Source organism: Zootoca vivipara, chromosome 8, assembly GCF_965207765.1.
Source record: "Zootoca vivipara chromosome 8, rZooViv2.hap1.1, whole genome shotgun sequence".
Lineage (NCBI taxonomy): Eukaryota > Metazoa > Chordata > Lepidosauria > Squamata > Lacertidae > Zootoca > Zootoca vivipara.
This window is the reverse complement of record NC_142591.1, coordinates 1,953,944-1,975,137: the sequence shown is the minus strand read 5'-3', so window position 1 is coordinate 1,975,137 and position 21,194 is coordinate 1,953,944. Positions and strand designations below refer to the sequence as shown.

The 21,194-nt window shown below is 42.0% G+C and overlaps 1 protein-coding gene across 16 annotated transcripts in view; it reads left to right on the top strand.

Annotated features, from left to right (window-relative positions):
* KIZ (kizuna centrosomal protein) overlaps nt 1-21,194 on the top strand; it is a 64,411-nt gene that overhangs the window by 17,793 nt on the left and 25,424 nt on the right. For 6 of the 16 annotated variants that reach the window (XM_088674983.1, XM_088674981.1, XM_088674975.1 and 3 more), the window contains 7 exons: nt 3,186-3,813; nt 4,908-5,139; nt 11,011-11,145; nt 17,210-17,374; nt 19,231-19,381; nt 19,731-19,887; nt 21,036-21,101. In XM_088674983.1, coding sequence (XP_088531109.1) covers nt 3,186-3,813; nt 4,908-5,139; nt 11,011-11,145; nt 17,210-17,374; nt 19,231-19,381; nt 19,731-19,887; nt 21,036-21,101 — 1,534 coding nt within the window. Of the gene's footprint in view, nt 1-3,185; nt 3,827-4,895; nt 5,140-11,010; nt 11,146-17,209; nt 17,375-19,230; nt 19,382-19,730; nt 19,888-21,035; nt 21,102-21,194 lie in introns of all 16 variants that reach the window. The other 10 variants (XM_088674979.1, XM_035101285.3, XM_035101282.3 and 7 more) reach the window with 4 other exon arrangements.

Below are 21,194 nucleotides of genomic sequence, written 5' to 3'. Positions count from 1 at the left end.
CCACTGAAATCAATGGGACTGGGACGCAGCTCTGGCTGGATCATATCTGTAGTCTTTATTAATTGGGGAGCTTTTAGAGGCTTTTATTTTATTTAGGTGAAAAAAATATTTTGCAAACCTCTTGTGTAATTACTTCTGCCATGCAGTTTAAATCTTGCCATAGTGCTGGAAAAGAAACAAATGTTCATTGTGAAATTTAAAAATACTATGACACACACACACACCATGTATGCCAAATATTTAAATTTAAGCCCCCCAAAATTAGCATTTATAATTTTGTACATTTTGACTTTCCCCTTCCAAAATACGCCAAAGAAGAAGAAAACCAACAACAACAATCACAGACAAAGCCTGACGAGAAATACTCAAATATATTCTGCTATATATCTGCAGTAGTGCAGCCTTCTAATCCCTCCTCCTATCTCCATATAAATGATACAGTTCAAGACCAGAGCTGTTTTTCTTCCCTAAAAGCAGGAAAGCTCTTTTAGATGAAATGTCTAAAAACATCTTGTAATAACTTGGAGCATGCTGGCAAGAGTAGTCACTTGTGACTATGTGTGAAACCCCCTCAGCTAGTCGATATTGTAATAAGCCAAAATGGGTAGCATCACTCCATTATTCAGAAAAGCCAACAGCATGCTTGTCCCTTAGGCTACAGCATTCATTAAGGAAAGCTTACTGGGCTGAAAGCTGGAAACAGATGATAACAGGATATGATTTTCATATTTAATGCATTCCTTGGAAGAGTATGTGTGCTGCAGATTGATAGAAGAATCAACTGCTACTTTGCTAAAAGACTTTCTAGTTTGCCCTATAGCTACCGATGGAATCATTCAGCCAAGAAATTAACTTTTTCTCCTTTTACCTGCTTTATGTATCAGCTAAGCAGGCTGTCTTGCTGCCAGTAAATGTTATTATGCATTTAACTGTTTGGTATTTAAGACTCTTATCAGGAAAGAAACAGAGGCAACACTATTTTGTGTTTTTGTGTGTGTGTGTTTAATAGTATCAGGAAGGTTTTCATTTTTCTTTCTTCATTGCGTTAGCAGACGTTAATCTGAGTTTATAGATGTTTTTCCTTCACAGTAGATTAAAAACGTGGAAAAACCTTGAATTTAGGCCCTTCTTAAAATATGCATGGAGCAATGAGCCTCACCAGCCTTGACCTATATAAGTATGCCTTCTACAATGTTCAGATATTTAGGAAGCGATAGTGATAGAGTTCTGAAATGCTAATTTTCCTATGTTGTTTTTAAAATATTTGTCCTTGAAGTTTTTGATCTTAAATAAACCTACATTTCCTTGCAGCCCTATTTACACAAATATCTGTAAATCAGAACTACTAGAACCCTTATAATACCATGGTACTTTAGTACCCCATATCATAAATTATTGCAATCCTGGAAGTAAATTAAAAAATAAACAGGCAACTATAACAACAGTTTATAATTTGGGGCACTATAGTACTGCAGTCGTAAGGAGTTCATTTATTTTATTTTTAAAAATTCTGTCCCACCTATTTCTCCAAAGGGACTAAAGGCAGCTACTAAATAGTAATGAAAACAGAAAACAAACATAACCCCTAAGAAGGCCCAATATACACTCAGTTTAATGAGTTAAGAGTATCAAATCCATTTAACAAATTCCAGCAGCACAAAAATGACAAGGAACAACAGTGATGATTATATATAGAACAGGCTATTCTGGAGAATCCCCGATACCCAGGAACAACTTTTCTAAGGGTGCAAGAGGTTGCAAGTTAACTGGAAAATTCTTGCAAATAATGTAACTTTTTAAAATATGCGGGAAAGTAAAAACATTAGCATTTTCCCTATTAATTCCACAATCTCAAAGTAGCCAGAGCAACCCAGAGAACAACTGACAGTTCACATGGTGCATGTGCTGCGAGGGTGATGTCAACCCTCTACAGCTGACAGTCCTCTAGCCAGTGGGTTGGAAATCATACTATCTTTGCTTATCCTTTTGATGGACTGCTTACCTGAAGGGTTTCATATAAATTAAATTGTACATGGCCATCCTCCCAGTAGTAAACCTGAAAGCAGAACCTTGGTTTCAGAATGTTGCAGAAGGTCATGTATTACTTGAATGCCTTTGTGACTGAGAACCAGGGAACAGATAGATATCTGCCAGTAGTTATATGTATAGTGGTAGATGGTGGATATAATTCACTGGAAGTTCTGCATAAGTCCCATTGAAATGAATAGAACTGTATAGATTCTGTTTATTTCAGTTGAATTAACTAGTTGTGCCCATAAGTCCTTTGTCCTGACCTCAAAGCCTCTACAGTGGAACCTCTACTTACGAATTTAATGCGTTCCGAACACACATTCGTAAGTCGAAAAAATTTGTAAGTCGAATCCCATAGGAATGCATTGGGAGAAAAAAATCATAAGTCAAAGCAACCCTATCTAAAAATTCGTAAGTAGAAAAAATCCTATCTAAACCGCATCCAAGATGGCGGACGGAGCTCCATTCGTAAGTAGAAATATTCGTAAGTAGAGTTATTCGTAAGTAGAGGTTCCACTGAACTTCAGAATCTGACCCCAGATCCTTCCCACCCTTGTCATGTGCTGAAAGACAGAACAACTTTGATTCAAAATAATTCAGAGAGCCATGCCTGCAGTTGGTTCTAGTTTTCTCTGCCCATAACCACCACACTTACATACTTGACTTTGTCTATCTGGTTCTCTCTTGGAAATACCGGTAGTTAATGCTTGTTCTTGGTGGGCAGGTGATTGCCAGCTTACATGTGTGTGTTGTTGTTGTTTTGGGGGGGGAGAGAAACCTGCATATACAAATGCAAGTTTTCTGGTATTCTGTCACCTTCTCCCACTGTTCCTTCTTACTTTAGTATGACCAATAAACTATTTGGGACATAGTTGAAAATATGGTCAAAACTCTCTGTCAGCCAAATGGTAGAGCAGCTGCTTTGCAAAATACTTGGCAATGTGTAGAACTGTACACAGTACTTGCATTTAGAAAAAAGTGGGATACAATTCACTGGGATGTTTTCTTGTGCTCTCCAACTCATTTCACTGGGGTTTACATAAGAGACCATCCGGTTTGATTGTGCCTATAAGAGAGCCTTGCAGGTGTGCGCATATATTTTAAATGGATAACATCTTGTTCTTCTAAACCCAGTTTCAAACTGTGTTTTTCAGATGGTGCCAGAAGTAAGACAGACAGGAATTAACAGCAGGACAGCCATGTCAAGAGGACTGTATCATACAGCAACAATCTTTATGGGACGCCAAATGTCAGCTGTCTCAAGCGTTGAAGATTTCAGTGTGCCGCCGAAATCTTCTGAGCTCACAAAGAGCTTTTCAATTTCTGACCCACATTCACATAGACAACCATCACAGAGCAGTTATGTGACAGACAGCTGTGTAGTACGAACTAATAGTGATCTACAGCGCTCAAATAAGTCTGACAAAATAGATGGAAAGACATATCTGTTGATGGGCAAGGAAATGCCAGTCACATCCAGTGTATCATATGAGAAGGAAAGAACTCGCTGTTTAACAGTAGAAAGCAAGACAAATAATTGCAGTAGTAATTTTGTGGAAAGCAAAATGTCTCCTGGACTTAACTCCCTGTTACATGGAAGATTAAGTCCAGAGAACAGAACCACCGATTTAAAAAGTGACAGTTCCTGCAAATCGTTGGAAGAAATACTGACACATGAGTACTCTGTACAAAATGAACAAGGATCTAAACGGCCGATCTTATTGGTGTGTCGCCCTGAGCAGCTTGTTTCTGGAAATGAGCACTCGAGAGCAAGATTCCCAGGTATAGTGATGATGTGTGTAATGGAAATAGCTCTCCTCCTGTCTAGTTGGATTTTTACAATGGTATCCATCACTGCATTATCTGCAGATGCAAAGGAAGTGCATGTTTATATACTAACAATGGCAGTAACGCATTGAGGGCTATCTATAGGGACCCGGGTGGCGCTGGGGGTTAAACCACAGAGCCTAGGGCTTGCCGATCAGAAGGTCGGCGGTTTGAATCCCCGCGACGGGGTGAGCTCCCATTGCTCAGTCCCAGCTCCTGCCAACCTAGCAGTTTGAAAGCAAGTCAAAGTGCAAGTAGATAAATAGGTACCACTCCGGCGGGAAGGTAAATGGCGTTTCCGTGTGCTGCTCTGGTTCGCCAGAAGTAGCTTAGTCATGCTGGCCACATGACCTGGAAGCTGTACGCCGGCTCCCTCGGCCAATAAAGCGAGATGAGTGCTGCAGCCCTAGAGTCGTTCGCGACTGGACCTAATGGTCAGGGGTCCCTTAACCTATCGCTTGCATTAAGTTTTGTTTACTGCCTGAGCTACTATAGTGAGAGTCCATGCAAGAGACCTATGTCCTTGTTTTTCTCTGTCTGCTTATTCCATGATTTTTAAATTGGATTTTCATTGAACTTGTCAGTGGTATAACTGATTTCTCTCTCTCTGTAGGTTATAATAATAATATAATAATTTATTATTTATACCCCGCCCATCTGGCTGGGTTCCCCCAGCCACTCTGGGCGGCTTCCAACAAAACATTAAAATACAGAAGGTTCTTGATTGTAGTTTCTTCTTCATTAGTTTCTGTGGTAGAGATATCTAGCTTTGTTTTTATCTTTTACTTTTATCTTTTACTTTTGAACTTGGTGATGAAGATTTTGAATGGCCTTGACATTACAGTATATTTATGTATATTACTATATATTGCTTTCAACCTTTTCTTTTTTAAAAACACAGAATTTAACATTTTTAAAGAAGCCAGTTATGACCTTTGGGGATGTATTTTTAACTGTAATATATAGAACTATTATCAAATTTGAATTAATATTTTCCTTGTAATTTATTTTTATCTGTAATTATTTTTAATGTTAAGTTTCTGTTACAGTTCCTGAGGATAGTCTGATGCTGGACAAAAATGCACAGGAGAAAGAATGTGAAAGTTCAGGTGGAAGTAGTGACCTTACTGTTTCTTTCAGTGAAGAGGATGAAGAAGGGAAACCATTAAAACTACAGGATTTAGGCTGCAGCACACCATATAATGAGGAAGAACATCCATGTTCACAAGCATTATGTCATTATAGCTCAAGTGGTGGCACATCTGCTAGTCTCACAATAAGGTAAAACCAAGCCATTGATTTCTTTATTCCTTTCAGTTGAAATACCATTTGGAACATTTTTTCAAATGATTTTTTAGCGCAGGTGTGCACAACATCATTGGCAGGTTTTGCAACTTTGCCTTCTTTCTCACTGATGCTCAAGCTGTTTAACCTCCCCCTAAACCTTGTTCACTTCCAGCAATAAAACAGTGTGCTTGATGTCACAGGTTTACACAAGTGGCCCGCTGGAATGTTAACCAGGGCTATTGACTGTCTGCCTCCAAAGCGCCCTCTCCGATTGCATGGAGCCTGGACAGCCCCGTGGTTTTCCATGGATCTGAGGGCATTGAAACAATCGCTGAGACGGCTAGAGTGCTGGTGGCGGATAACTCATTCTGAAGCTGACCGGACACGGGTTAGAGCTCAGTGTTGAGCCTACCAAGTGGCAGTAGCGACGGCGAAGAAGACTTTCTTCACCGCCTCTATTGCATCTGCAGAAAACAGCAGCAGGAGACTCTTTCATGTGGTTTACAATTTAGCGGAACCACCTGCTCCATCGGGGCCCAGTACGGGCCACATGATCTCCTGCAATGATTTTGCAATGTTTTTTGCAGATAAAGTCGCTCAGATTCGGGAAGAGGTAGACTCCACCGTGGGAGCAGGGCCGGGGCGAGGGAGTGCTAGAGTCCTGTCTAGTCAAATTGCATGGGATCAATTCCAATCTGTTACCTCCGAGGATGTGGACAGGCTGCTTGGATGAGTGAAACCTACCACCTGTCTCCTTGATCCTTGCCCATCCTGGCTTATAAAAGCTAGCCGGGAAGGGCTGGGCGCTGGGCTTTGTGGGGTGATGAATGCTTCTCTCTGTGAGGGAGCCTTCCCAGACCCACTGAAAGAGGCGGTTATTAAACCGCTTCTTTAAAAAACCATCTTTAGATGCGGCCAATATGGCCAACTATCGCCCAGTCTCAAATTTTCCATTCTTGGGCAAGGTGATTGAGCCTCTCCCCCATGCTTTTTAACATCTATATGCAGCCGCTGGGAGAGATAATCAGAGGGTTTGGGCTGGGTGTTCATCAGTATGTGGATGATACCCAGCTCTACCTCTCTTTCAAATCAGAACCAGTGAAGGCAGTGAAGGTCCTGTGTGAGTGCCTGGAGGCGGTTAGAGGATGGATGGTGGCTAACAGATTGAGGTTGAATCCTCACAAGACAGAAGTACTGTTCGTGGGGGACAGGAGGCGGGCAGGTGTGGAGGATTCCCTGGTTCTGAATGGGGTAACTGTGCCCCTGAAGGACCAGGTGTGCAGCCTGGGAGTCATTTTGGGCTCACAGCTGTCCATGGAGGCGCAGGTCAATTCTGTGTCCAGGGCAGCTGTTTATCAGCTCCATCTGGTACGCAGGCTGAGACCCTACCTCTACATGCTCTAGTTATCTCTTGCTTGGACTACTGCAATGCGCTCTATGCGGGGCTTCCTTTGAAGGTGACCCGGAAACTACAACTAATCCAGAATGCGGCAGCTAGACTGGTGACTGGGAGCAGCCGCCGAGACCACATAACACCGGTCTTGAAAGACCTGCATTGGCTCCCAGTACGTTTCCGAGCATAATTCAAAGTGTTGGTGCTGACCTTTAAAGCCCTAAACGTCCTCTGTCCAGTATACCTGGACGAGCGTCTCCACCTCCATTGTTCTGCCCAGACACTGAGATCCAGCCCCGAGGGCCTTCTGGCGCTTCCCTCGTTGCGAGAAGCCAAATTACAGGGAACCAGGCAGAGGGCCTTCTCGGTAGTGGCACCCGCCTTGTGGAACGCCCTCCCACCAGATGTCAAAGAGAAAAACAACTACCAGACTTTTAGAGGACATCTGAAGGCAGCCCTGTTTAGGGAAGCTTTTAATGTTTAATAAATTATTGTATTTTAATATTTCTGTTGGCAGCTGCCCTGATTCTTTCCAGCAAACATGGTACTATTGAGAGAAAGTGAACTGTTGTTTCACTGCCCCTTGTGGCAAGTCATTCAAGGTTGCAGAGATGTGGCTGAAACCCTTTTCTGGGCAACAGATAGATTCTCTCCTTTCGGTTTGGGTCTCCAAGTAGCTGCAAGCTTTCTTGCTTATTCTTGATCACTCTGCATGCCTTCTCAGTCCTACCTAGTCCCCCTGCAAGTGTTACCACAACGTAACTGTCTGAACTCTGTCTTGTTTCTTCTTAAGCAACCAGAAATGCTCATTTTTTGACAAGTGCTAAAACTGAGGAATTTCCAATGGTATTTGTGACACATCATAGTGGTGACAGGTACCACAATTCTTTGCGAGCTACATGGCTGTCCCTGTTCTTCTGCCCCACCCCATTTATTTATTTATTTATTTTCATGTTGTATGTGATAAGCTGGACCATTAGCTGTGCACTTCTATGTGATCATAGAAAAAGCATTTCACCTCATTTTGTTCTCTATTAAATGTCTTTTTGTTACAGTTCAGATGAATATGCCTCTCCAGTTGGCCGTGGCGATTGACAATATCTCTCCCCTCCACGACTTCCCCGTGGGGCATTCTCAGTCTGCTTGCCCGCTCCCACTCTGCCCGCCCTACAGGCAGAGACTGTGTGTGTGGGGGGGGAGGCTGTGTGCGACCTGTTTTTTCTGCGCAGCATCTTCGCGTGGCTCCATTTGTGTGTGGGTGGCGCAACATTACACAGGAGGAATGCAAGGCGCAATGTTTCGCTGATGTTAAAGGCACAGAGGGGTATTACTTCAATCGCTGCACTCCTCCTGGGTAACGTTGCGCCACCCGCGCACAAATGGAGCCACGCGAAGACACCGCACGGCAAAAACGGACTGCTGTAGGGCAGGCAGAGTGGGAGGAGGCAAACAGAATACTGTACGGAGGCTCCGTGGGAAAGGCAAAAAGTGCTAAAAGTAATTGGAAAAAAGCTTCACCACTCTTCCCCCCCCCAAAAGCTCAATTCTGCCCCTCCCCAGCTCAGTAATTGCCGATGAGGGAACAGCTGATAGGCGGCCTGTTAGACGCGTGGGGCTGTTAGCCTCTGGGCAATCCCCCCCCCCAATTTCAACAAGTCAGGGCAATTTCCCCCCATTTTCTTAACATGGGGGCGTCCAATACACGGAAAAATACGGTAAATGTAATTAGACATCTTTACACATAGCATAATTTGGTACCTTATTTGAAAATAACCTCTTTGTGAAGAAAACGACATAATCAGCCTTTATTGTAAGTGAAGATTCTGTGTTCAGGTCAAGTGGTATAATGGATGCACTCTATGTATTTTAGACCTAGACTAGCTCCCCTTCCCCAAAAAATAAATAAAATGATTTTAAGCTTTATTCACAGCACATTTCTTTTCAGTTTCACCATTTGTTTTAGTACATAACAGTACATCCAGATTTCCCACCTCCCCCAATCACAGATTGAAGTTTTGTGCTCTGAGCTTCCTACAAGATGTCTAAAATAGTGCCACCTGGCAGTTATCTATCTGTTTCTATTATTGATACTTCAAGCCTCCACCACCCTCAATAAGAAATTAGCTAGGTATTTGACAGTTCAGGGTGTTGTGAAATTTGCTACATGTCAGTGTTGTCAAACTCTTAACTGAAAGTCTCGTCCAGCACTTTGCCAGTTCCCATAACTAACCTGTGCTTCATTCAGAGCCTTAAAAACTCCAGCCTCTCGGATTTAGCACTTAGGAAGATAATGAGTATTTCAAGCTCATGTTTAAGAAGGAACAAGGCAGAGACCTTTTGCTTGTGCTGCTTCAGCTGCATTCAAGAGGACTTAGCACAGATGGATTGTGCATTACAAAATGTAACACATAATTCAAGCTGTCAGCTTAATCAGACTGTTTCCAGGAAACAACCTGTAAAAGAGAAAGACCCCTTGTTTGCTGACCCCTGATCCATAGCCTGCTGCATCATGTCATCCATTTTGCTTTTCTTTATTTATGTGTCCCTTCCTTCCCCTCCTTTTTATTAATGTATTCCCTTCAAGTGGCACCCTGGAAAGACCACCCAGAGGGAGGAGCACAATAGGGATCGAGCTAGCTGAAATAGAGATTTTGTAAGACTTCAGTGCCATGAAAAGCCCTGTTGAACTGCCTGTGTGTTCTCACTGCCTCAATGTGTGTTAAGTCTAAACTTTAAAACGTCACTCCCGCACCATCTTCATTTTCCACTGTTCTTAGTCACTGTTGTGGAATTGCATTGTAATCGAGTTTAGCAATTTGGGAGAATGTTTTACAATTTCATGTGTGATTCACAATATATATTAAAGTTGTAGATTTTTCAAAAACCTTGATAAAGATAATGAATGTTGCTGCTGCTGTTGTTGAACAGTTTATAGGCTAGCTGTGTGTTTTGCTTTGTGGGGTTCTGCTGTTGAATGTGGAAACAAAACAGACAGTCTGAATAGCTATTTACACCTCTGTAAAAGGATTAGCAATTCTCCATTGTTAAAAAGCTTAAACTTCAATTTGCATCATTATAGAGGTATCACTTACTCCAGTCTCTCCAGTTATATTTTATACCTGTAGGGAAACAGGTTTTTTAAAATACAATCATGCTTGGGTACTGTTAAATTAGAAAGGGCTAAATGCTAAGTTGTTTGAGCTATCATTTGCAACTCACTGCCTCATTGTTAAAACTTACACTTGAGATGTATTCAGTGCCTGCTCTGATCATGAAGTAAGATTTCTATTTTTAAAGAAGAGAAAGCAAAACACTAATGTATTATAGCTCTGGAGGGTAGGACTCGAATCAATGGCTTCAAGTTACAAGAAAGGAGATTCTGACTTAAACCTCAGGAAAAACTTTCTGACAGTAAGAACTGTTTGACAGTGTAACCCTTTCCCTTGGGAGATTGAGAGCTCTCCTTCCTTGGAGGTTTTTAAGCAGAGATTGGATGGCCATCTGTTATGGATGCTTTAGCTGAGATTCCTGCATTGCAGGGGGTTGGGCTAGATGACCCTTGGGGTACTTCCAACTCCACACTTCTAATATTCTAAAAGGGTCACAATTTCTAATAATAAAATCAGGACAGTGTTTGCTGTCAGATACAGAAACCTGAGGGCTGATGGGAATTGTAGTCTAAATCATCTCAAGGTTCAGGAAGACTGCTTTAATGTCTAGGTCCTGTTTGTGGGCTTCCCACAGGCATTTGGTTGCCTATTATTAAAACAGGTTCCTGCCCTAGATCAGCTTTTGGTCTGATCCAGTATGGCTGCCTTATGTTCTTAGGTGGGGATACCTAGTGTGAATGGTGACATCTGTGCTCTGCTTCATGGGCTGGAAGCTCACAACAGGATAATGCCCTGTGGTTCAGAAACAAGAGCAGGGCCAGTTCCCATGCACACCTGATGAATCTAAAGGGACTGTAGAAGATTGGGGTGTGTATGCTAGAAATGAAGTGACCCTTTCCAACTTTCCTGCTCTTTATCAAAAGTGCTAGCTACCATTCAAAAATATGAATATATGGAAGATAGAATAAGTTATCCAATTGTCATTTCATACAACACATTCATTACCACGAACACGCAGTGCATATTGTAGTTATTACAGTATTTTTAAAGTGTGTTTATATTGTTTCATGAAGTTTTCAAAATCTTTTTATTTATGTGGAAAATTAGATATGACAGATTTGTGTACACCCCATTCATGTATAAAGTGGAATAGGGAGACTGGCCTGTTTTATTATACCAAAGGAGGAGGAGGAAGATTCACCTGATTTTAAGTGGAAGATCCCACCTCCTTCTTTATATACAAATATGTCATACACATGAATAAGCAAATATGACTCCCTCCCCATTTACAGTTGTGTGCTCATTTTGGTTTTGTATGTGAATATTTTAATAGGTTGTAATAACATTTGTTTATTTCTGCAGAAAATCTTTGACATTTGAAGGATTTGATCATGTCCTGACATTCATAGAGCAGTTTGTGGCCACAGCAGATCAGGAACACCTGATGTTATACCAGAGGAAAGCTGTGAATACAGTAGAGCTGGAGACACTTATAAGGTTCAAATATTATTTTCTTTTAACTGGGAGACAGTAATAGTGTTTATTACGGTCATAGACCAGCATATGTAGGGTGGGGTACAATCATTTAAAATCTGTAAAATGTTTTGGAAAGCTAAAATTATTAAAACAGAAGGTATATATAAAAAAACCTATAAGAAGCTAAAATAAGCTTAAAAAAGGGTTGGGAGCATTAAACGGATGTGGAAGAGCATAAAAGGTTAGTATATAAAAGGCTATGGCTATCAATTTACAAAGCATTCCAATATGAGTGTTCATTAAATCGAGTTTGTGGCACAGGTCAGAACCTGGCAACATTGTATGTTGCAGCAGGGTTGGTATCTGAAAGCAGCAGGGAGGTATAGAATTGTCCTGTGCGCCCTGGGTACCTATGGAGTCGTGGGGAGATGAGGCTAGTCCGAATGTCTCTATAATATAGGCACTGGAGAAGCACATGCTCTGTTGTTTCTATTTGTCCAGAATCAAGGGGCATTGCCTCTCTGAGTAAGCAATCTTCCTATATCGACCTTCAATGACAGCCAAGGGGAGGGTGTGACATTGTGCCAGGGTAAAGGCCCTCCGATGCTTAGGGACTTTAGTTAGATATGCCATGGGGGAGGCAGAGTACCTGATGGATTCCTTGGCAATAAAAGTTGGGGTACTGGCTAGATCCAATTGGCTGTGTGTCTGCTACACACTGTTTAATGAGTGCTTTGGCCTGATCATATCCTGTGCTGAGTAGAAGACCTGGAGAGAAGCCCAGGGATGAGATTTTAGTTGCCGCTGCCTGTTTCTATGTGGATTGAAAATCATCACTCATAGTTAGTGGGGCAAGGCCAAGGGGGAATAGAGATAGTCTGAGCCAATAGTTGAGTATGGTCATTGGTCACCCACACTCTAGCCTCCACTTTTATGAAGCCTGTCTCTACTCCCAAAGTGACATTAGAGACACATTTTGGGTCTTGAAGGACTGACCTTAGAAATTTGGATTGTACAAGTTCTAGTGTGGTGAGAGCCAGTGTGGTGTAGTGGCTAAGAGCAGTGGACTCGTAATCTGGTCAACTGGGTTTGATTCCCTGCTCCTCCACTGCAGCTGCTGGGTGACCTTGGGCTCATCACACTTCTCTGATGTCTCCCAGCCTCACTCACCTCACAGAGTTAAGTGCTTGGAACTTTATACACAGCTGTTTCAGAGTACAGTGGTACCTCGGGTTAAGAACTTAATTCATTCTGGAGGTCCATTCTTAACCTGAAACTGTTCTTAACCTGAGGTACCACTTGAGCTAACGGGGCCTCCTGCGGCCACCGCGCCATCGTCACACGATTTCTGTTCTCACCCGAAGCAAAGTTCTTAACCCGAAGTACTATTTCTTGGTTAGCAGAGTCTGTAACCTGAAGCGTTTGTAAGCTGAAGTGTCTGTAACCCGAGGTACCACTGTATGCAAAGTGGCTTTGTTTGGTTTTCTTTTTGTTTGTTGTTTGGGGGTGGGTAAGAGTCTTTGTTGTTGTTTTTAAGCTGGAGCAGAATGGGGGGATGGGTACTGTGCGTGGCACCCCCACCCTGCCCCTCAGTTGTGGAGCCTGGAGCATACCTACTATTTAAAATGGGCAATACAACTAAATGTTGTTCTCTTCCTCTCTCCCCTGATTCTTTGGCTACTGGCAGTGTCACAGTCCATGCAGAGTTCTTTTGGAGCTTGCTCCCTGAGGGGTGTGAGCTGATAAACAAAGCAAGCATTAATGCTTCTGAATCTGAAAAAGGAATTTACAGGGCTGTTTTTGCAGAGGGGACACACCCAGCTCTAACCCTTATTTTCCCTCTGCCTGGTAGCCAGCAAAGTGGACTGTGTTTTTCCCACATGCATGACTTAGTCCAGGGGTAGTCAACCTTTTTATACCCACCGCCCACTAATGCATGTCCTTACTGCCCACCAGTGCTCGATGGAAGGAGGATTCAGCTTGTGCCATAGAACCCCCTACCGCCCACCTAGAATCCTGAAACGCCCACTAGTGGGCAGTAGGGACCAGGTTGATAATCCCTGGCTTAGTCAGTAGCAAGAAGGAACATTGGACTCACCTGAGTTATTCCTCCTGATCACTCCAGAAGCCAGGACATATACCTGTTGTGCCCTGTGTGGGAGAGAGTGTCTGTCCCACAGGTTCAGGATTTAATACAGCTTCACACTGATGTTAGGACCACTGCTTGCTGGGCTGGGATCTGGGCCTGCTCTGATTCTCTGCCTTCTTGGCCCTAAAACCATTGCCTAAAGAGATGAGAGAAACTATTCCCAATCTGCTTTTTTCTTCTCTGGACCACCTTATTTTTATCCTTCTCAAGAGCCTTGCCAAATAGCTTGCCCCCTTTTAAATGGAGTGGTCGGCAGATTAATCTTGGATTAATCTAGCCAGGAACCTGGGAGTAAACTGCAAAGAGTCTTAAACCAACACCCACTATAAAGGCATCAGTCTCAGTCAGCTTCTTAATATCCTGTTTGATCTTAAGATTGGTTTTGGGACCTTTCTGTGTAGTTTCTTCATCTAAAGGAGAGAAGGCCTGACAAATATTAAAATCAAAGCTGCAGTCCTGACAGCTGGAGCAAATGCCTCATAGGACTTAAGCAAAATGTATCACTTCTATGGTGTTTTAAAACCTCATTTCCACTACTGGATACTACTGCCCCAGACACTACTACTGCCACAGGAGCATCCATGAGGACTTTCTTAATGGTTTTCTTAGGCAGCATGTAGGATTTCATTGAAACGGTCTCCCTTGGCTTGGATGACTTTGAGTTTAGCTCGCTCACAGTCTGCAATACGCCCTCAGGTGGGGAGCAGTCCTGCCACTCTGAGTATACTTCTCTGCCCCCCAGGTTTGTGGCACTAATAGTTCTAAGCCCTAGCAATGCCTCTCTGAATGGTCCTCAGAGCAGTCTTGAAAGAGAACTGGCTATCCCCTGTGTGAGGTCCAAAGACATACCCTCATAACTAGACTCTTCCCATAAGTCTCAGGCTTTGTTTATGTATTGATTGGAGAACAGTAAAAGGGCAGAGCTATAAGGAGAAAGGACATAAGATGAGGGAGAAGTGAACAAATTGAGAAAATCAACTATAGAACAACATTGCCTGAGTCTGTTGATGAGTGAGGCCGGACAGAAACAGGGAGATGGATGCTGTGTTCCAAACAGGGATAACAGTTGTCTGATTTGTATAGGTTCTGCCTTCTGGAGTAAGTGGGAGGAACAACCCAGACACTCATAGGAAAATTATTCTCTGATATTACTAGAAGCTGAAACTACCTTTTGCAAACACTCTTGGCTCAATAAAATACTTAAGGAAGGCTAAATGTAGTCCCTGATTGATGTGTCTTCTAGCCTAAAGAGAGAACTAAAAGGGGGAAGGGAAAGGAGAATAGTTACAGGTAGGTAGCCGTGTTGGTCTGAGTCGAAGCAAGATAAAAAAATTCCTTCAGTAGCACCTTAAAGACCAACTAAGTTTATATTTTGGTATGAGCTTTCGTGTGCATGCACACTTCTTAGTTGGTCTTTAAGGTGCTACTGAAGGAATTTTTTTATTTTGCTTCGACTCAGACCAACACGGCTACCTACCTGTCACTAGAACTATGGAAGGCACCACATTGAGCCGCATGAAATGGAAGTCCATCTGTGTATCTGAAGAAGTGTGCATGCACACGAAAGCTCATACCAAAATATAAACTTAGTTGGTCTTTAAGGTGCTACTGAAGGAATTTTTTTATTTTGGAAAGGAGAATGTTAGCCACTTTGAGACTCCTTCGGGTAGTGATAAAGTGGGATATCAAATCCAAACTCCTCTTCTTCTTTTCCTGTGGGAATTAGGAATAGAGAATAGGAGGAGGTTTTAGATCTTTTTCTAACCTGCCATTTCCATGTTGCAAATCTTCCCAAGTAGCTTTCCCACTGCCTGGGCTTTCTAATGAACGTTTCATCACATTTTAAATCTTGCTTGTGAATAAGCTATCAAGGCGGTCGGTGATGATTCAGAACAGGAAGTGTGTATGTTTCTGTATTCTGATTTTGCAGCTTCTCCTGCCCTTTAGAAAGTTTCCCCTATACTTCAGGGCCCATTATATCCTGTTACATATACGGTACTTTTAAGGTGTAGTTTGTGCTCGACTTCTGCTTGCCTTTAGGAACAGTGAGTTTGTTTGTTTGTTTGTTTGTTTATCCCACTCTTCAGCTAAAAAAGGTTCCTAGAGTGGCTTACAAATCACTACAAAGAAGTGTTAGTGATCATGAGCAGTCTGCTTGAGAGAATCCATGTGTGGCACAGATAATTTGGTTGCTTCAGAGATGGATTCCTCATGAATGTTCAGAATTAGTTGAAATGTACAGTAAAACTAAACATTCATGACTCTGGTTCAGGTTAGCGATATGATGGTCATACCTGGACACTGTCTCATTGGGCAGACGAGTTCAGGCCCCTGCAGGCTGTGTTTCTCCATTTCATGTCAAAATAAGTGAGATAACAGTATATGTGTTTTCCTCTTGAAAGGAGTATACTGTTGGAAATGACTGACTAGTCTCCTAATTTCCCTTGAACTCCAGTTCAAGACTGTAAGGGGGAGGGATTATAGAGAACCCCCCCCCCTTCATCAGAAGCAGCCCATCTCCAAGCAGTCATGAGAGCGAGGGGTCTGAAGGGGTGAGTCAGGAAACGGAGAGGGAGTGCCAGGGCTCTGGCAACACTAAAGAGCCCCTGCTCCATAGGCAGGAAGAGAGGGAGGCAGAAAGAGTGGACAGGAATAGGTCAGACAGAAGACCCGTCCCTCTGATGCTGGAATTGAGAAAGAGGAGGAAAGGGATGTGCTTCTCAGTTCCGAGGCTTTTATGCTGGTCCCGAACGCGGGAGGGGGTAGTGCAGGAATCTGACTCGAGCGGGTAGACATGAAATGACAGTCGTTCCTCGGGTTACGAACACCTTGGTTTGCGAACAGTTTGGGTTACGAACTGCGCAAACCCGGAAGTGTTTTCGCCGTGTGTGCGTGCGCAGAAGCGGCGTGCGCGGTCTGCACATGCGCAAAGCGTGAAAATCACGCTTTGCACATGCACAAAATGGCACTTCGGATCGCGTTCGGTTTACAAACTATTCGGGTTACGAACTGCGATCCGGAACGGATCGCGTTCGTAACCCGAGGTATTACTGTACACTGTAAATAATGTGCACCAATAAAACGTCTGAAAGACAAGCATGCGAGCGGTCGTTACTCAAGAGTAGTCACAACAAACCCTGACAAAGACCCTCTGTAAGTTCAAGCCCTGAAATAAAAGAATCATCCTTTCCAAATGTCCCACCATATATTTCCTCAAAGGAAACTTCACTGGGAGAGTTACTCTACTGAATCATCATCATCATTTATTACTTATACCCCACCCATCTTGTCAGGCCTCCCCAGCCACTCTATGGGGCTTCCAACAGGATATTAAAAACACAATAAATGGTCAAACATTTAAAACTTCCCTAAATAGGACTGCCTTCAGATGTCTTGTAAAAGTCAGATAGTTGTTTATTTCCTTGACATCTGAGGGAGGGTGTTCCACGGGGCGGGTGCCACTACCGAGAAGGCCCTCTGCCTCGTTCCCTGTAACCTCACTTCTCGCAGTGAGGGAACGGAACTGAGTATCATGACTTTAGTTGTGGTTATTCTTTTGGCATCAGAAGGGGAGAACACTAACTTTCAGGGAAATAACTTTTAGGGTAATGAAAGTATCACAACTGAAGAGGTTGTTCTAGGTCAGGCATCCCCAAACTTCGGCCCTCCAGATGTTTTGGACTGCAATTCCCATCTTCCCCGACCACTGGTCCTGTTAGCTAGGGATCATGAGAGTTGTAGGCCAAAACACCTGGAGGGCCGAAGTTTGGGGATGCCTGTTCTAGGTGATATTCAATATCTTCTAACTTTGCTATTTACAGTCTATATTGAAGCCATTTGCTGTGGGAACTATTAGAGATTCCATGGATAAGAATGGTGCTTATAATTAATGGGTTTAAGCAAATACTTCATTAAGCACCTGTTATTGTTTTATAGCATCTGTAATGAAATTGGCAGCTTAAAACCAGAAGGCCTTGAGGTATGTGAAGCACTTGTCCTTCATCATCTTGAGAGATTATTGAAATTTACAATTGATAGATGCCTTCTACCAGAGAAAACGCTTCAATACAAAAGTGGGATGCTGGATGAAAAGCATGATAGGTATGATCATTCTTAAGACTTACATAATTCACTTTATTTTTGGTCATGTTATTGTAATCAGATAATTTATAGAGAGGAACTTCATATACCTGAAATATCATGTGTATGATTTAACTATTCAAAATGTACTGTTTAAAGATTTTACAGCTGAGATGGCTAACCTGTGGCTCTCCAGATATTCCTCGACTTCAGCTCCCATCATTCCTGCCTATCAGCTGTGGTGACGGGCTAAAGAGAGTTGGAGTTCAACAGCATCTAAGAGGCCACAAGTTAGCCCTACTGTAGATCAGGTGACAAGACACAGAGGTCCACAGGTTAGCCGCCCCTGTTTTGCAGCATAATCTGAAGCGTGTCTACTCTTGTGCATACCTGCCAAGTTCCACTCTGAAAAATAAGGGACCGGACCGAAATTAGCATACCGGAAGTAGCACAGTGGCCATTTTGGAACTGGGCGGAGCATGCTCAGAAGTGACTTTTGATGCTGCTGTGCCCAGTTCCAAAAAATGGCCGCCGCACCAGAAGTCGCGCTGTAGCCATTTTGGAACTGGGCAGAGCAGCATCAAAAGTCACTTCTGAGCATGCTCCGTCCAGTTCCAAAATGGCCGCTGCACCAGAATAAACCGGGGAAAAACAAAAAAATCTGTTTTTTCGGCTGGGGACAGCTGGAAAAACGGGGGTTTCCCGGGGAAAACGGGAGACTTGGCAGCTATGCTCTTGTGTTCAGTAGAACTTACATCCAGGTAAGTTGTGTGTAAGGTTGCAGCTTTGAAGGACACACTGAACAATTGTTTTGTGTTTTATTTGTAAAGCTTATGCCTTGTTTATAATCACATAGGGTTCATGAAGCAAACTGATGCTATGTGCCAGGCCCAGAGGGGTGAATAGCTCTGGATCCTCAGAGGAGTGCTGCAGAGGGATGGGAGAGCAGGACTCCTCTTGCATTGCTTGCTTGTTTAAGAGTCTTGTTTGCAGTTCCATGTTATTCTTGCTTTTTATCTTTTAATTTTATTCAAGTTGCAGAGGTCTGCTTTTCACCAATGCTTGTAGATGACAGGGCTGTAACTCTGAGATAGGGATGTAGAAACAGTTACTCAAACACTCATAATCTTGAGTCTTAAACAATGATGTGCGAGCCATGTTCAGGCATTTCCCCTCATATAAGTTGCAGAGCAGGGCAGGGGGGCTGAATCACTGGTCCTGCCCCCACAGTTCACACAACCTAAGCTATCTCACCCACATTTGAGCATATGGGTGAGATAGCTTAGGTTGTGAGCTACATGGACATATGAATATGGACTCTAGTCTCCTTGGTCCAACTCTACAATCCCTGCTACCACCTATGCTATACTGACCACCAATATTTAGATACTAATTATACAGACCTTAATTTTAAGTTTTGCTTGGGATGAGTTAAAATACATGTAATTTCAATTCTTCTTTTGGTCTCTATTTGAGCAAATATGAATTTCAGAAAATAAGCTAATGGTGTTTTTCTTAAATAAATAAACAAATTTGTACAGTGGTACCTCTACTTACGAATTTAATGCGTTCCGAACGCATATTCGTAAGTCAAAAAATTTTGTAAGTCGAATACCATAGGAATGCATTGGGAGAAAAAATTCGTAAGTCGAAGCAACCCTATCTAAAAATTCGTAAGTTGAAAAAATCCTATCTAAACCGCATCCAAGATGGCGGACGGAGCTCCATTCGTAAGTAGAAACATTCGTAAGTAGAGTTATTCGTAAGTAGAGGTACCACTGTATTTCATTATTTGGCTAACAGTGAATATGGACAGTCTTACATCTTTATTGGTATGTGCTATTTTGTCTACCATACTTGCTTTTATCTTTCTCTAGGTCTGAATTGACATCTTATTTTGCTAAGACATGGAAACGTTTAAGTGAACATATTTTATTATTGAAGAAGTACAATGTTTTATTCGAACAAGAAGTGAAAGACATGCTTAGTACCATATTGACTTTGGAGAGCCACAAGCAATGTGACCTGGTCAGTGCTTTTTTCATTTGCTTTTGTTCTTTCCCAAAGATACCTTGAAGAAACAGATTGGTGACAGTAGAAGTTTGGTTTCCCAGAATGCCTATGAAGCAACAATACAATAAATTGTGTATGAGACACATTGACTAGTGTATATATTAAGGCAAAACCTGAATGAGATGAAGCTGTTCTTTTTCTTTTAAACATGTTATTTATTGTTCTATTTACTGTTAAAATGCTGCTATATATTGTGACAACTGCAGTTTTTAAACATTTTCCTGTCTTAACGGGTTACAAAAAGGAATAGTAATGTACTTATTGTTACTGGTATAATCATACAGTTTTATTTCTGTTTCTGTAGGCTACATCATTATTGAAAGAAAGCTTTTCAGTAGAATATGAAGACAGCTCACTTGCTTGTAGCGATAAAACATCTTGTGATTTGCAAACAAACAATAGCACAATAAAGCAAGGAAGATATGAACAACGGCTTGGTAATAATGTTGAAAGGGAAAAGGGTAATTTTTTAAGGCTCATTCTTAGTCTAACGTAATATAACACATTATAACGTAATATAATACCTCAGGATATGCAGTAGTGAAAACTGCAGGATATATTTCCCCCACTCCCCACTGTGGAGGTATAAGAGTCCTCGTGTGCTACCCGGCTCATAAATGCAGGATTAGGTGTATGAAGCTACAACAGGGCAGCCCCAGTTCCTCTGAAGCTCCATGTGTGCAATTGAGTCCTGGCAATATGAAGTGAATAGAGAAGTAGATTTGAACTTATCTTTGAAGAAGGTATTTTTGTTTGTGCCTTATCTATACAGTAGTAATTTCTGTGTTTCGGAAAATCATGTGTTCTGTTTCTGGTGTAAATTAGAAATGGAATCATGTATAAACTCATTAAAACATGTTATGAAAAGGAAACACCTGTAGATTGAAAAATGCATTTCTCTACAAAACATTGAAGAACATATATACAGTATTAGGAACATGCTTATTAGTGCAGAGGAAGCATAGGCAGATCTCTCCCCCCCCCCTTTTAGAAGAAGCGTCATACTGAGAAAAACATGTATTGGCTTTAAAAAATAATAATTAAATGAATGTTAGAGGGATTTGTTTTGCTAAAGGAAGTAATTTGATTTAGGAGCAGGAGATTGTGACTTGCTCCGTGTGTCCTTGCATCAAAGCCCCAAAAAGATGAGCAATTAGGACCCAGATGCCTTTCCAGGGCAAACATAAGCAATGCTGTTTAGGTTGCCTTCCTATATTTTTATTGATAAAAGAGAGGGGCTATGATTTAAATGAATTTTATGGGTAGAGTTGTTTTATGTATATCAAATATTGAGAATGGATTAATAGCCAAAATGATGAAGTAATCACAATTAAAAAGGAAAAAAGTCTCAGGACCTAAACTATTCAAGGTTTTTGGCCAGTTTACTGTTTTCTTTGGCAGTTGCACAGAGATACAGTAACAGCATATTTGGCTAAAGTTCACAGTAGGGTCCTTTTGTAAAGAACTGTAATAGACATTTTAGATCAATAAACAAGAGATAACAAAAGTGGGGCTTAAAAGAAAGGGAATAGGGCTTAAAAAGAAAACAAACTGGTCTGATCACTGTGACTTTGAAATGTGCTTCATTATTGTGTGTGTTCACATACAGAAGTCACAAGCTGGTGTGAAGATGAGAGCAAGGAAGAAAGCCTGGTGGAAAAGATTCCTATTACAGGTAAAAGTAATGGCTGCATAATAGCCTCAAATGCAGGGTTTGACTTTATTATATAATCAAAACATTGCATTTCAGCAGCTTGTGAATTCCCCT